The following is a 15,954-nucleotide window of genomic DNA, read 5'->3' on the forward strand; positions in this document are numbered from 1 at the left end:
TGAGAGACACTTTTGACTATACTTCATTCTAGGGGAAGAAGCATATCAAACTGAATAAGACCACCCATCTAGTCACCACGACTTCTCCTGCCCCACACTGATCTTTTTGCCAATGGAGGAGCTGAACAATGCCAAGAAATGAGAAATGTCTGGGTAGCCAACCTAGAGGGCATAACAGCCAATAGAAAAGTCAGCACACAAGCCTAGAATATCACTCAAGCAATCTGCCCTAGAGATCAAAAGTGAGACATCATACTCATGCTTACAATCAATCTCTGGCATCTCCTTGTTTTTTAATTATTATTTAAAATGAATAGGAAACAGAATACTAACACCCCACCCTAAAACCTACTTCCGTTTGACATCAAAATCCAGCACACGTATGTAATCCACGAGGACAGCAAAGGGGCCGTCAGCTAAATGGGTGGTGGACTGGCGCAGGATCTGGTTCAGCACAGTGCGGTGTGTTTCTGCAAGACGAGAACAAAAGTGAAGGTTCGGCTGCACGCTCCTTATTGTGTTTCTTCCAGGCATGCTGCAGAAACCCGTTAATGAAATTCCTCCACAAGTATATTCCCTAGTTAGTCACACCTTGATCCACACACTCCTCCCTCAGCAAACCAGCTGCCCTGAGATAGAGACAGCCGAGAAACCCCCACTTGAAGCCCTCAAGAAAGAATTAGTCTTAATACCCTGGACACAGCCAGACATGCCACAGTTTGAACTAACCTGCAAAGCGGAGGAACTTCTGTGTGTCTGGGGGAAGGCTGGAGGAAATGTGCATGGAAGAAGGTTCACGGGAGAAAAAGGGGTCAAGGGAGGAGGGTGTTGCAGGGGTCAGTGGGGCAGGTGAAAGGGGTGGGGGCTCGTCCTTGATGTGAGCCAGCTGGCTCTCCCGGGTGTCACGCACTGGGGGCTTGCTTTCCCGCTCTGTAGCATGAACCAAGAAGAAGGCCTCCACTGCAGGCTGCAGCACTGTAGGGAAGAGAGCAGAAGGTGAAGTTCCAAGAGGCAGGGAGGCCTGAAGCAGACCAACCTTCCAGCAGCCCAGAACCTTACCAAGCACAGCATGTTGGTCATGCGATTCTTCCAGCTCCTTCAGGCACTCGCCCAGCATATCCCATAGTTCATCCAGACTGAGTTGCTCACTTAGCAGAGGCAGATCCGGAGGACGCTCCTCTTTCTCCTTCTCACCCTGCTGGGACCCTTCTGACACTGTAAGAACAAGAGATCAGTCCTTCACACTTTAGCCTTCCCAGTTCCAGGACAGGCAACTCCTTCAGACCTGTAGAAGGAGGGCCTACGGCAGGTAAAACAACTTCTCTACTTCAGAGACAGCCACCCCTCAACTGCAAAAAGCAGATACTAACCAACTGATTGGGTGTCTTGTGTGGTGGGTGACGGCTGATCCACATCCATAGGTGATTCGTCTCTTCGTACAGAACCCTCTGCCTGGTTTGGCTCCGACTGAACAGAAGAGATGCACACATTAGTGAGGGCTGAAGCTTCCCAAGAGCACTTAGGAAATAGGTGCTGGGAGGTCAGCCCAGTAACTCCCAAAAGGCAGGGAAGAAAATGGACCATCAACAGAACTGTGCATGGTGGCCCTACCACTTTCCCCATCCTTTACAAAGACCAAAAGAGGTTAAACATGCTGCTATACACAAGCTAAAATCTGCAGAGGGAATGAGCCGAATGACACAGCTACAGGAGAAATAGGGGAGCAGGAAAAAAAAGCTAGCAGAAAGCATGACATGCGTGAATCTGAAGGTGGCGCACTTACAGCCAGGAGCAATGGTGAAGTGCATGCACCAGAGTGGGGAAAGTTCTTGGAAAGCAAAGAACAGGTGTGGAGAGAAGAGGAAAGTTGTCATCAGGGACCTTCCTGCAGGGATAACCTCATATTTAACAAGGCCCACATGCCAGGGGCAAAGGCAGCCCACATCTCTCTACAGAAACTGGACAGGACTGGGGCCTCTAAGATGCAACAATCTGGAGAGAGGTAGGCTCAAGGATTGTACACACATTACTGTATTATCACATCCACTCCACAATAGTTGTGATTGAAAAGTACACCAACGTGATTCAGTTGTGTCACTTGTGCTTGCAAACAAGCTTGGTTCTTGCTGACCTCTAATGCATTCTCTCTACCTACTGCAACCCAGAAGTAAATGCAGCAGTTACTTTTTATTGCTCAGCTACTTCTCATAGGAAAGTAACGTGCGTACAAGCCCTAAGAATTTGGGCTTCAAGCCATGCTGTGTGGTTGCTGTGCTGGTCCTGCCCCGGGGCCACACGGACAGTGGAAGTACCCTGAATACATGCTGGATCTTATAAGTGGAAGTGAGCTCTTACAGCCATGTCAAGTTGGCTTTCCAATTTGAGTGGCTTTGAGCCAGGAGAAGAGACTAAGGCTGAAGGGCAGAGGGAGACAGACCACAACTATGGATCACATGTTCAGTCCACAACTTGTACAGCTTTGGGTTAGCTCCCTTGTTGTTTGTGCTTTTTGAAACTTCCACAGAAACCCAAAAGATTTACTATTAATTACAGAACATCTGAAGCACCAAGCAAGTGTCAACAGCTGAGACCACAGCAGAGTGTCCCCTGACCACTTGTCTTTTTCTTCACTAATAATACTTGCTGTCGCCACCACCACAATGCCCACCTTTTAAAATGTCAAAATTCCAACAAATTAAGCAATCAGAATGCTAAACTTCACAAAACTGATTTGGTCTGTAGGCAATGGAAGGTTATTTCTTAAAGGCAGCATTTTGCTTTTCAACTGAAGAATCCAGGGCGGATCACCAATGCTAAATATCTGCCACTGTAGAGATGGCTAGCTTGTTCTCAGCTTTTAACGCCCAGCTTTTCAACCAACAATCCTAGCCAAACAGTGTATGAAAAAGGCAGCTGAAACCAGAAAAACAATCCCTACCCTGCTTACACAGCTGCAGAGCCTTCCATTTATTCTTTCTGTAACTGGTCAGGCCTTGGCTTTCCATTAGTAAGGAAGGGGAGATGCATAAAGGAACCCCCCCCCCAACTCAGTTTTCAATTCATAAGCAGCAGAGTTAGTGATGTATCCACCATGGAAGTGGACGGCCTTTCAAAATGGGGAAGGCATCTTGAAGCTGCAGAGGATTCTTCACCCAGCTCATTGTCTCCTACCACAAACCCCTTCCCCCATTCAACCTGCCTTCAGCAGATAACCCAAAATCGTATGAAGAGGAAGCAAATAAGGTTAGAGCTATTTGGCATAGAGGTGTCCAAGACATACAGAAGCTAAACACATTTTTTAAGTGTTGGAAGAGTAACTAAAATAATAGAAAACAAAGGGGTGTTCGCAGGAGTGAAAAGTCCGAAGACCACAATTTGTTAAAAGATACTATGCAAATATCCAACTCAGATTTTTCATATCAATAAGCAAACTTCATAAAAGGTAACCACCACCAGAGCCCATGGAGGTATACTGAGGTTGTTGGGAGAACAGCCAAGGTGTATGCATAAGCCAGGTACAAAGAAGGAAGACTTCTTCTGTCTTCAGCATTTCTTACACTTCAGCTGGAACCAGCTGTTTTCTCATCCCTCTACCCAATACATAGAACCAGTGCTTTTTCTGGGGGTACGCATACCCCTAAACATTTTGTGAATCTTTGTACTTTTGTCCATTTACTGTATTTATTTTCCCCGATTTGAACTATAACATGGTGATTTTCTTGAGTCAAAATGAAAGTACCCCTAAAGGTCTTTTTAGAAGAAAAAAAACACTGCACAGAACCCAGAATCCAAATCTCAAACTATCCTCACAAGCTCTTCCTCAGCCTGCTCTGAAAAACAGCTTTTCAAGAGCCAAGAGCAGCAAGGAGCTGAAGCTTCTTCCTTCCCTGAACAAAGAGGCTCCTCTGATGACAAACCAGTTGGCATAAAAAGGGAGGAGAAAAGATGGAGAAAGGAATGTAAAATAATGAAAAAGGGTAGTTCAAATAAACAAAATGAGTGGCCTACAAGCGCCACAGGCACCATGCTAACCGTTGTTGCTTGCTGCTGCCTCCGGGCCCTCTGACCCTCACGTACCATTTGTATAATGGCGTCAGCCTCAGCCTCCAGCTGCCGAACAGCGGCCTGGATGCTGCTAACTGAGCCCAGACCGGAAGTACCTGCAAAAAGAGGGGGAGAGAAGAAGAAGAATGAGGGTTGGCCCCTACAGCTGAGCCTGTTAAGATTTAATCCCCTACTCAAGCTTTGAACAGACCCCCAAAAACTGCAGTGGCCTATGGGCCTCTCCGGTCTTCTATAGGTAAAGTATGACTGGTCTGAACCAATCAGGAGCTCTCCCACCCATGCTCTAGCATCTACAAACAGGCCTTGTGCAGACAGAGCTTGCTCTCCTGCCTAACATACCTAGCCTGCCTGTCTGTTTTGCCTTTTTGTTGGCACGGCGTGTGTCATCCCGTAGCTGGATGATGACCTGCAACACCCTTAGGAAAAACTTCTGTGTGGAGGTCTTAGAAGTCAGCATGGACATTGAGGGTAGCTGGAGCTCGCGACCACCCAGAGGGCGCTTCTGTGATGCCACAATCACCACGTTCTCAGCAATGTCAAACCTAACAATTGAGGAAGAAGGTGGGGAAGAAAGTCAGAGAAGGCCACTCAAAAGACAAAGAGAAAGGCCAACTTGAAGGAGACTCACCTGCTCTGCATCTTGCCTTTCAATTTGGTGGTCTGAGGCTGTTCTTCAGGGAGCCCGTCTGGTGACAGGGACTCACACTGGGCTCGACGTTGCTGCTCCAAGTTGTATTCTCGCAGCTCCGCCAAGAGAGTACCTGGAAAGGTAGAGTAGAGAATTAGTGAGTCCTATTTAAGAAAATCGATCCCACCACTCCACTATAAAACTATACCCAACATGACAAACAATATCAAAACACATGATGGTAAAACCATTAAAATCCAGAAAACAAAGATTACGCATCCACAATTTAAAACAGTCAGCATAAAACCCGAGGCAATAAAAAATCCCTGCCTAAAAGGAATTGTGTTCACTAGGAAGTAGAAACTAAAAGGGCCAGTTGAATGTCCCAGTGAGAGAGCATTCCGCTACTGGGCTCTCACACATCCCAGCCAACCTAGAATAAGCCCACACTGAGACACAGAGGAAAGATCGTAGATGGTATGAATGGTCTTGGATGTGAGCCATTTAGGGCCTGATGCCAGGTTGGTTGGCATTTTGAATTGCACCCACGAACTTACTGGTAACCAGTGCAATTGTTCTAAAATAGGTAACATGCTTACATAGTTGTGTTCCTGTGAGCACCATAACAGCTGCTATATTCTGGATCAACATGGGTGGCCATGTAAGAGTACAATTTAGGGCCCAGATTCAACTTATCTGGTGCGCTAGTGGAAGTCAGTTCAAGGGCTTCCACTAGCACAAGGGGGATTCCCCGGCCATGCTTGCTACCTTGTTCAGAACTGACTGAAATCCCATATTTGGTTTAATCACCCTGCCCTACCACCAGAAGCAGTTCTGTTATGCTATGGTGTGACTCTTTCTAGCAGAGACAGTTCCAAAAGAGACTATAGCTCATTCAAACGTGACAGCAAGGAAAACAGTCTTATGGGTTACTATCCTCTGTGAGGAGGTGTGCATTTAAATGTTACCTGTGCTTGGACATGTAAATCCCCAGACTATCACACTGGTACATGAGAAGAGCACTGAAGCCCATTGTTTCTATGAGCTACTGGCTAATATTCCTAGCTTCACATTTCTGACTGTTCACTGTGGTACTCAGTGATTGAGGCAGGGCAGGAACCTTAACCAAGCCAGCTCCTCACACTGGCACTTCTCCAGTCTCATCTCTCCTTACCTATCTGCTTGCAAAGAGTGTAGCCTAGTTGCCGGGCTCCATTAAGCAGAAGCTTGAGCACAGTGTCACGTGTGGCTGAGTCACCCCGTGACAGTTGCAAAAGAACGTTGGCAGCATCTTCCAGGCCTTCTTCAGAGCAGGAGTGAGATGTCAGCACCTGGAATGGAAGATGAGAAAGTCACTGTGCCGCTGACAGCTCAAAATGTTAATCCCTTCCTCTCCCCTCCCCATATTGTGTGTTGGCCACACTCACCTCCACAGACAGCTGTAGCTGGTTCTCCGTTAGGCCTGAGGCAGCCATTTTGCTGTCAGTTCCACCTCCACCTCCTGCTTCGCCTACCTTGGCTGGCGATTTGCTGTTTTTTGCGATAGCTGCAGAGAACGACAAGATACAAGCTAGAATCAACTTGGGATTTGACAATTAACCAGTGAGAGAATGACCAAACAAACCACCAGCTATTTTTTGAAGTCTGGGTCTCCTTTGAGCACTTGCCTACCATCTACCTCCACCCCTACACAGAAGTCACAGAGACACCCTCTATCAGGCTTCTATAAGTAGGCAATATCCTCCTTGATCAGGGCTATGTTCATATATGTGATAAGTTTGCAAATACCAAGGTGGCAGTGGAAGCTACAGTGTACAGAACCATTCTTGCCTGTCCCCAGAGAAGGAAGAGACATGTAGTGGTGGCAGGTGATGCCCTACAGATGGGGACAGAGGCAGCAGTGTGCAGAAGAATGACTCATGCTTTCAGTTGTCTCTACACAAATGCACAGAATATGGGAAACAAGCAAGAAGAACTTGAGCTCTTAATACAGAATTGCAACTATAATCTAATAGACATTACTGAAACCTGGTGGGATGAGGCTCGTAATTGGAATGTAGAAATTGAGGGGTACAACCTGCTCAAAAGGAACAGATCAGTCAGGAAGGGAGGAGCAGCAGCATTGTATGTAAGGGATGTGCACACTTGTAAATGGAAACTGGAGCAAGCTCGTTTTCTCCTACTCTGGAGGGTAGGACCAAAACCACAGGATTCAAGTTACAAGAAAGGAGATTCTGACTAAACATCAGGAAGAACATTCTGACAATAAAAGCTGTTTGGCACAGAGTGGAACAGACTCCCATAGGAGGTGGTGGACTCTTTCCTTGGAGGTTTTTAAGCAGAGACTGGATAGTCACCTGTCATATATGATCTAATTAATATTCCTAAATTGCAGGGGCTTGGAGTAGATGACCCTTGGGATCCCTTCCAACTCTATAATTCTATGAATTCAGCGACAGCACAGATTCAACAGTGTGTGATACTAAGAGCTTGCCTTGTTGAGAATCCCAGCTCTCTATTTTGTTTCAAAAATCTTTTCCTCAGGGCTGCAATGATGGCTTGAAAGTGTGTGCAGCAATACCCACTGAAGTCTTAAAAGGTGGCTAAATAAGTTTTCTAGCAACTGAGACAAATATTTGGGGTCCTTCATATCTCCCTTCTCGTCTCCATGGTCACCAAAACACAGAATTATGAAAAATAAATTAAATTAATGCAAATACACATACAGTCGTACCTTGGAAGTCGAACAGAATCCATTCCAGAAGTCCATTCAACTTCCAAAACTTTCGGAAACCAAAGAGTAGCTTCTGATTGGCTGCAGGAAGCTCCTGAAGCCAATTGGAAGCCCCGTTGGACATTCAGCTTCCAAAAATAGTTCGAAAACCGGAAAAATCACTTCCAGGTTTGCAGCGTCTGGGAGCCAAAATGTTTGAGAACTAAGCTGTTTGAAAACCAAGGTACGACTGTACAGGTCACAGAGTCTGGATTGCCTGGACGTAGAAATTTACATATATTTTTCTCTTTAGACATGTCCTGCTCCACAACTCAAATGAAGAAAGAAAATGGAATGTGGGCCAAGGAGAAGAAAAGTATCCTTTCCTCTTCTCGTCTCCGAGCACCCCTCCCCACAAAAAAACCCAATCAATAGAATACTTACTGGACACAGTGGTGGGGAGAGCAGATGACACAGTTACCAGGGCAGCACCAGAGGTGGCGAGAGAAGCAGCAGTTGCGGCGGCAGCTGCAGCAGCAGCTACAGCGGCGGCAGCAGCCAGGGCAGGGGCGGGAGCAGGTGCTGGGGTGGTAGTTGCAGTAGTAGCAGCAGCAGCAGCAGCATGGTTGGCTACCCCCTCAGCCGTGGTCTTGTTCTCAGGCAGAGCAATGGAGATGAGTGACAGCAGGCGCAGCAGCTTCTCTGTCAGCAGGGAGCTCCGTCTGATCACTGGATGGGACAGCATGTTCATGAGCTGACCCAGAGGAGAGGCTTCTAGACTGTAGGGAGAGCTCTCTCCCTCAGAGCCAGCACTCACAGGCACAGATTTGATGGAGTTCTTGCCCTTGCGGCTTACGTTCATATTATCCAGTTTGACCAACAAGTCCCAGAAGTCAGTGGAGATGCCACTGCTGCCCATTTGACCTGGGCATGGGCTGCCCGATTGCTTGGTGCCCCTCTCCCGTTCACTTTCACAGGTGGTCTCTTTGGTCCGCTGCTGTGTGAAGTGGCTGGGGAACACCTGGAAGGGGGCACGGAGGAGAGAAGCAAGTCAAATCATGTTCTGGAATCCCTCATTGAAAAATGTGGCTTCCAGTTCTATAGGATTATTTATTACTCTGCCCACCGAATCAAGGTTCAACAACAGCACCCTCTCCAACCAGCATCCCTAAAAAACCCCAACCACACAGCCCTCACCTTCCAAGTCTACTGGCACACCTGGCTCTAGATAAACCTGAACAGTTCCAAGTAGATGCTCTCTAGAAAATGCCTAGAGTACATAGATATATACTACACTGCCAGTCGCAGCAAAGAACAAATTGTTCAGCAGCAGTTATGTCCTGGGAGAATAAGCTTAAATCACAGAGCAACGACCCCTAGAGCCTTGCTCCAGGAAGACAGTCTCCACTCTGTAATTGGAAGGTGTCCCACATGGAATATCTACCTTGCAGTCCATAAATAGTACAACTATGCCTTTGAGGCAGCATTAACACAGGCCTCCAACAACAGTTTTTCGCCAAAGCCAGGAATCTCTATAGCTTCCTTCAAATTAGTAGAGAGTGAGAAAGGGGACCATGCAGAGCAACACGTGTGTGCCAGTCTCCTCAGGTCCTAGTCAGCATTTGGCTGAGTGGCAACAATCTACAGAGCACCAAGTTCACTTCTCTCCCCATGTATGTTTGCCCTAACTCCAGGTACAGGTGAGAGACTCACTGGATGGTTTGGGGCAACTCATGCACATAACCTCAGGACCCAAGTAATTACTTATTCCCCAGGGTTGCTGCAAGACATAACTATTAACAGCTATATTAAAGAGCATATTCATAGTAACAAGGTATTAGTCTTCAGATAGGAGGTGTTGGCCTCTCTGCCCACCAGAGGAGGATGAACCTTGCCTGGGAAACAAGCTGCTCCCCTAAGTTGAGAGCTATGCTCCTCCTTGTTGCCAGTTCTGGTCCTTTGCTTCACGGGACATACAGCAGATAATCAGAAGCATCTTCCCTGTTCCATGGGTCAGAAAAACTTCCCAGATTTACAAATGCTGATCCCACCATATCATCACAATGAAAAAAAGTAAGAGGTGGAGCTCTGACAAAGTTCTGCTACCCTGAAACTGGCAGGACTAGAAGTGGGGAGGGACCAAGCACAAAATTTAGTTACATTAGCACTGCCCCTGAGGCAGGTGTAAGGAGAAACCCACTCCTGAATAACCATCATCACAGAAGAATTGGAAAGGTTATTAAAAACTGCTCTGGAATCATTTTTTGACAAGATACTAAATTGTTTTAAATAAAAAAATGTAATTATTATTATTTATTTTTTAAAGAAAACTTGCACTTTTAAATTCACAGGTTTTCAGGATGCTTCATGCTAACAAAAGTAGGGCCCATGCTGTGTTCACATGATTTAGCAAGTCACACATGAGCAGGGAGATGCTGCAAGCCGTGGGCTCACGTGCTTCCCTGTCTTCCTTTCCTCCACTATCCGGAGGACCAGCAGTTCTTACCCTCACACCAGTTTCCCTAAATCTTGGCTTGTCAGGGCATCCAGACCAGGGACTACTGTTTGTCCCAAATGCTGGTTAGTTCAAGCAAAACAGCTTGTTTTGAAACCAACCAGAGGTTGTGATAAACAATCCCTGGTGTGGATGACACAACAAGGAGAGAGGGAGAGAGAGACTAGGAGGAAAAGGCTGTTCTTCTTGGCTGTGCAGGAAGATGGGGGAATACATAAGCAAGAGGCTAACAGCAGCTCCTTTCTCACTGATAATGCAAGTCTTACTGCAAGTCTCACTGATAATGGTTTAGCATGATGTGCAAACTAGCCCACGGAGAAGAAGTTTCCATGGCTATTATTTACTAATCTCATTTATTCTGAACAGCAAAGGAACCAAGAAGTTAACTTGTCTAGCTCCTTTCTAGCACAACTGGATGTTTCCTGGTACAGAATATGCTACGAATGCCTGCCCGTTATTTTCCTTAATCCCTGCACAGCAAGAGACCAGCTGATTAGCTGGCAGCAACTGCAGTGGAGAGAGGAACCAATTTCAAAACTTTTAAAAAACTTTTGTTAGCTGTTCTGAAGGTCTGTGGGTAGAAATGCAGCCTAGAAATACTAAAATAACTGCTCTCCCATTTTTTAAATGATGACCCCTACACCTTTTGCTGCAAATTTGCACTTTTTATGCAATGGTGATTTTGTTAGCCACCTTGAACATGCTGATGGACAAACAGGATCTAAATCTACTAAATAACAACAACAATTACAGGGAGCTTAACTGCCTGCTTGCTCTCAGTTTGGAACTCACCCTAATATTTAGTCTAGAGAGCTACCTCCTTGTAATCTAAATCCTTAACTTTTTCTCTTAAGCTATGCAGACCAAGAAGTTTCAGACTTTCATCAGAATGACAGAACGCCCATTGCATAAAAAAGAGCACCACTCTAGACAGCCCTTGTCTTCACCTTGGCAAGTTGGATGAGCGTGTCAAGTACATGGCGGCAGACCACAGGAGCAGCCTGGGGGTGAATATGAACAGTGGAACCAGCAGCAGCATGCTTCTCCGTGTGCTTACGCCCTCCTGCCCGCTGGATCTGGAAAATGTTGGTTCGGCAACCCAAAGCAGCATCCATAGAGACGGAGAGCCAAGAAAGCTGCCCTGAGCTTTTGGATTCCATCTTGTGCAGAAGGTCGAGTGGCCGGCTGTCAGGGGCACAGGCCTTGGCTGCTCTTTTGCCTTTGTCATCTGGTGCAGCAGTCCCCTTAGGTGTCTCTACACACAGTTCACTCTCACTGCTGCGCTGGAGGATAGAGAGCAGGCTCCGGATCACCCAGCTGCGTGTCTGTGCATGGTAGCAAAGGTTCCTCAGCACCCGATGTAGCCGGCTAGTGTTCAGCTTTGGCTCATCCACAAAAAGCAGTACCAGCAGGCAGGACAAGGCCTCATGGTCCAACAGAAGGCGTCCACGCAGGCGGAGCAGGCTGTCCACATTGCTGCCTGATGGCCTAGGAAACAACAAGACAAATATCAGCACAGTCTACATTACATGCCTTGCAGCTGGTTCCTGTAAACCAGCACATCCTGCTGGCCTGGCAACGCTGCCCATTTGCTTTCAAGTTGATCCCTGAACTGATCCAGTGATCACCGAGCCCATCTTTCAGCTTACACCATGGGGCAGGGAGTGGTTTTTTCAACCCGAGTATTATTTATTAAACATTTTTCCACCCTTCCTCCCAAAGGAATCCATGGTCCCTGCAAGAACTAGGGGTTATTGGGAAGGATTGATAATTGGAAGCAAGCTAATACCCCTGGTTTCCAGACTTTAGGGTTAACCTCAGGTACTGTACAATTTGGGAAAGTTTTTATATTTCTAGTTTCCCAAGCAAACCCAACTTAACCAGTAAGTTACATTGGTTTTTCCCTAGGAATCCTAACCCTCAGCTTATTCCCTCCAAAGAAACTGTACTACCTTCCCCCATACGTCTAGTAGAGTGTTAGAAACTGAGATATGAAAGCTAAGAGCTAAATGGCACCTTAAACTTAGCTTAAGGGTGCAACAACAGAATGTCTAGGCACACTTTTTTAAATAACAAGAATACAAGGCTGAAAATGAATGAACTGCAGCTAAAATATTAGGTTCATTTTTCACATGGTCTAGTCCTTACTCTGCCCCCCCCCATATATTCTTAAGAGGGTCTCTTCTCCAGTCTTCAGAGAGTAGTTGGAAGTGAGGAGGCAGAAAAAGTCCTCCTTTCCTTCCACTCTGCAGTTTTAATCTGAAATCTTAGGCTCAGTACTGCACCGAGCTCAGAAACTGCTCGCGCTAATGAAATTCCCAGTGCAAAATGTGCCTAGAACTATGGGAGTTTTGAACACTGATCTTGTACCTGCTGTGGCTGCTGCTACCACCCATCTGGAAGGTCCCTCCTCTTTGTACAGCCAAACGTGTATACTGGACACCTCTGTTTCCACTCAGTCGGCTTGTGAAGGCTGAGTTAGGGGAAAGAAAATAAGCAAAGCAATCAGATCAGGAGTCCAGACATACAGAACTAAAAACAGTAGTATGTCAGAAACAGATGCGCTTTACCTGGGCTACGCAAAATGGCAGACAAGGCAGAGGTGCTGGAGTGACCAAAGAGACGCTCGTGCATGAGCTGGCGCTGGCGCGCTTCTTGTTCACGCCGCAGAGCCTGTGCCTCAGCAGCAATGTCAGGAGGCATGACTGCCAAAACACTGTCCTCCATATCCTCCAGCACACTGCGCCGCAGGTCTGATGGCAACGTCTGAATGAAAGTCACAGGGTCCATGGGAGTGTCTGAGCTTGTGCTCTGGGCCAGCTCCCGACGCTGCTGCTCTGCCCGTTGTTGCGCCAGCACCTGAGATGGGAGGGGGAAAGATAAAAACAACTTCTACTGTTAAGCAAGAACAGAGCAAAAATAAAAGATCCAACAAATCTCTCTAAAATGACTCTCCTCCTTCAACCACAAATTGTTATCTCTCTTTCCGAGGTGAGGGGTGTGTGGGACAGAAACTGGGTTCTGTGACCACATGATGGGTGGAACTTCACAGCTGGAAGCCCCTTTTAGGGTGTGAAGTCTTGGTCATTATTAATTTAGTCCTGGAAATTTCACTATATTTCAAAGACATACATATTTCACTGAATTACACCCCCCTTATGTGGAATTTCCCACAAGGCAATGAACTATGGATCATGCATGTAATAAGGTGAGCCAAACACATCCACACAAATAACTTGCATATCTTGTCCTTATGCAATTTATAACTTAAGCGCAAAGAAGAGAAATGCAACTGCCCAGATTTTCTTGTGACTTGTAGTTGGCAGTCCAGGAGATTTGTATTTACACCTACTTTCCTATTTTGACTTCCCTTTTTATGTTTTGTTTGTATGTTACATGTTTTAAACAATACAATTCAAGCAATGGAAAAATTCTATTTATTTATTTTTAATTAAGAGGTCATGAATCCTAAATTCAGAAAGTTTTGTTTTGTACAGTGCAGGGTCACAAGCTACATGAGTTTCCTTCAGATTTCATAGTTCTATTATACTTGTTCCTAAACTGTGTTTTACCCCATAATCTTTAAAAGTGCCACCTTACCTCCTCTTGGATTGCTGGAGGCAGTGCAGCCAGGAACTCTGGACTGACTTCTGTCACACTAGGGTTTCCCACCACGGGCGGTGCTGGGGTAGCAGCAGTTGTGGTAGTCGGGGCCGTACGGGCAGGAGGCCGGATACCCAACTGGTTCTGTAGCACTTCACGCCGGATGTCATCAGGCAGAGCAGCCAGAAAAGATGGGTCTACACCTTCCGGAAGATTTATCCCTATGAAAAAGCATGTTAGAGGTAGCTGCTATCCCTACTAAGAAAAATGGCATTGACTTAGTATAGCTCCCTCTTTTTATGTCCTCTTCTAGTATTTACCTGCCAAGGGGTCTTCCTCCTCACTGCTGGTAGAAGGAAGTGGTTCTTCCAAGATGCCCCGAGAATCAGCACCGGAAATGGCCACCGCCGAATCTCTGGTGGAGGAGCTCTCAGAGGATGAGGCAGGTGGGGAGCTGAAGAACAGGAAGTGACAGTATTAGCAAGTGCAGTACTAATGCTAAAATTGGCATATCACCCCCTTGCACCTCATCGCTGCTCCTTACCCATCATCCACCTGCTGGCTGGGATCTGGCTGGCCCTCCCTGAGGGCCTGTGCATTGGAGCCCTGCTGGGCGGTGTCTGCCGTTGCTACAACAGTGGCTCCCCCTGCCTGGTCCACATTGCTAGGGCCACCAGCCTCTCCAACTCCTTCTTCGAGGTTGCAAGAGGCCAGACTGCTGGTATCCATGGGTGAGCCCTCCAGCTGGCTGCTGACTGCTGTCAAGGCATCAGAGTCTTCTGCCCTCTCTGGAGAAAGCGAAGCTGGTGGGAAAGGAAATAAAGGACTGAGAGATAAGTCTGACAAACGTCTGTCAAACCTGAATTCTTTTCATCAGATTCAGCCCAGAACATGGAAAGGACAGAAACCTACCCATTGACCTCCTTCTGGTTTTTAGACACCCTTCCTAAGAAGCACTGATAGAAACACTGCCTGAAAACCTGATACACTGGATTCAAATTCTGCTGCCCATTACGACTGGGCTCTGGTTCCAATTCAGCAAGGAAACTTCTTGTTTTGGCTGTGATATACCCTTCACTACCACCTACTATGGAGTAACAGGCTTCAGAAATTGCCTGTGAAGACTGTCAAGGCAGAATACTGAGCTGAACTGACAGGTCTGATCCAGCACAGCATTTTTATTTTTAAAAATGAGAGATTCAAAATTTGAGCTTAAACCTCAATAAAAAGCTACTTAAAAACAAACAAACACCCAGCCAAATTTTGAAAGCTAGGATCAAATCATTAGGTGGGTGCATAGGCTTTTACTTTCACTTTGCAAATTTTAGTTAATATGCAAATATATGCACTTTTTAAAATTTGTTTTTATTAAAGATTTTCTTGGGTTACAAAAGTGCATACAGCATTTCTGCTTTCCATTCATAGGACCCTTTCTACAGATCAGTTATACTCGATGCGAGACACATGTTATAGACAGTATAAGGCTGGGGGAGAGGAGAAGTGGGGAGTGCGTATGTGTAGGGTTTTCGTGTCAGCGTCACGTGGCCAGGTTCTCTTTCTATTCATTTATTAGTTTTAATTGGCTGCAGTGAGTTTTGTTTGCGTGTATGAGGGGGAGGAGTTGTTAGGGTCAAGTTAGCCATATTGATTTGTATGCTGCTGGTGGGTTCTTGTCTTGTTGGGCTGTGTATGTAATAAAGGGGAGCCACACTGGGGTGAAGCTGTCCTCTTTTATTTGCCCCTCTGTCAGTTTCAGTCTATTGGCTAGCTGCTCTAGTAGGGCTGTTTCCCATATGGTTTGGTACCACTGCTTCACGTTCTCTCCAGTGTCTAGTTATGATGCTCCTGGCCACTGAGTAGGTAGGTGGCTGATGAAAATATATGCACTTTAAAACTATCGCTGCCTTCTCCTGAACATGTGGAAGATGGTAGGAATCAGAGTATGTTTATGCACGTACAAGTGACACACAGCCAGAAAGGGGGTAACAACTGCTGCAGGGTGAAGCCTGGGGCCACTTACTGATGGTGGGAGCAGGTGAAAGCTCCATCTGTGTGGCCTCAGCATCAGTGCTTGGCCTCCCAGGGCCTGAGTCCTCCTGTTCCACCGGCATCAGCAACTGCCCAGAACCCTGGGCATTGGACTGCCCCGCCAGCTCTGAAGGAAGCTCGCCTGCCCCTGTCACCTGCTGCTGTTGCTGTTGGGGGCTCTCCAGCGTGACCAGAGTCTGCTTGGGGCCAGCAGAGGCGTCTTCAGCTGCAGCTGGGACTGCGGGATAGCCATCAGGATGGGCAGAACCATCTGAGAACCAAGAGAGGGAGGCCGTCTTAAAACCCAGACCACTGAGCAGCAGCAGGATTTCAAGCAGGGAATTGGCTTCACCCTGCACCCTCAAGGTTAGTTCAAAAGCTGGGCACATCAAACACCCACCC

General features: G+C 46.7%; 1 protein-coding gene across 5 annotated transcripts in view; it reads right to left on the minus strand.

Annotated features, from left to right (window-relative positions):
• HUWE1 (HECT, UBA and WWE domain containing E3 ubiquitin protein ligase 1) overlaps nucleotides 1–15,954 on the minus strand; it is a 95,232-nt gene that overhangs the window by 4,591 nt on the left and 74,687 nt on the right. For all 5 annotated transcript variants that reach the window (XM_083592575.1, XM_083592574.1, XM_083592572.1 and 2 more), the window contains exons 61-77: nucleotides 15,545–15,823; nucleotides 14,069–14,327; nucleotides 13,845–13,978; nucleotides 13,522–13,745; nucleotides 12,492–12,780; nucleotides 12,292–12,394; nucleotides 10,869–11,409; nucleotides 7,851–8,427; nucleotides 6,121–6,239; nucleotides 5,868–6,024; nucleotides 4,694–4,826; nucleotides 4,405–4,607; nucleotides 4,033–4,160; nucleotides 1,371–1,467; nucleotides 1,060–1,215; nucleotides 730–975; nucleotides 353–470 (exon numbers count right to left, since the gene is read on the minus strand). In XM_083592575.1, coding sequence (XP_083448701.1) covers nucleotides 353–470; nucleotides 730–975; nucleotides 1,060–1,215; nucleotides 1,371–1,467; nucleotides 4,033–4,160; nucleotides 4,405–4,607; nucleotides 4,694–4,826; nucleotides 5,868–6,024; nucleotides 6,121–6,239; nucleotides 7,851–8,427; nucleotides 10,869–11,409; nucleotides 12,292–12,394; nucleotides 12,492–12,780; nucleotides 13,522–13,745; nucleotides 13,845–13,978; nucleotides 14,069–14,327; nucleotides 15,545–15,823 — 3,763 coding nt within the window. The remainder of the gene's footprint in view (nucleotides 1–352; nucleotides 471–729; nucleotides 976–1,059; nucleotides 1,216–1,370; nucleotides 1,468–4,032; nucleotides 4,161–4,404; nucleotides 4,608–4,693; nucleotides 4,827–5,867; nucleotides 6,025–6,120; nucleotides 6,240–7,850; nucleotides 8,428–10,868; nucleotides 11,410–12,291; nucleotides 12,395–12,491; nucleotides 12,781–13,521; nucleotides 13,746–13,844; nucleotides 13,979–14,068; nucleotides 14,328–15,544; nucleotides 15,824–15,954) is intronic.

This window comes from Podarcis filfolensis, assembly GCF_964270895.1.
Source record: "Podarcis filfolensis genome assembly, chromosome: 17".
In the NCBI taxonomy this organism is placed as follows: domain Eukaryota; kingdom Metazoa; phylum Chordata; class Lepidosauria; order Squamata; family Lacertidae; genus Podarcis; species Podarcis filfolensis.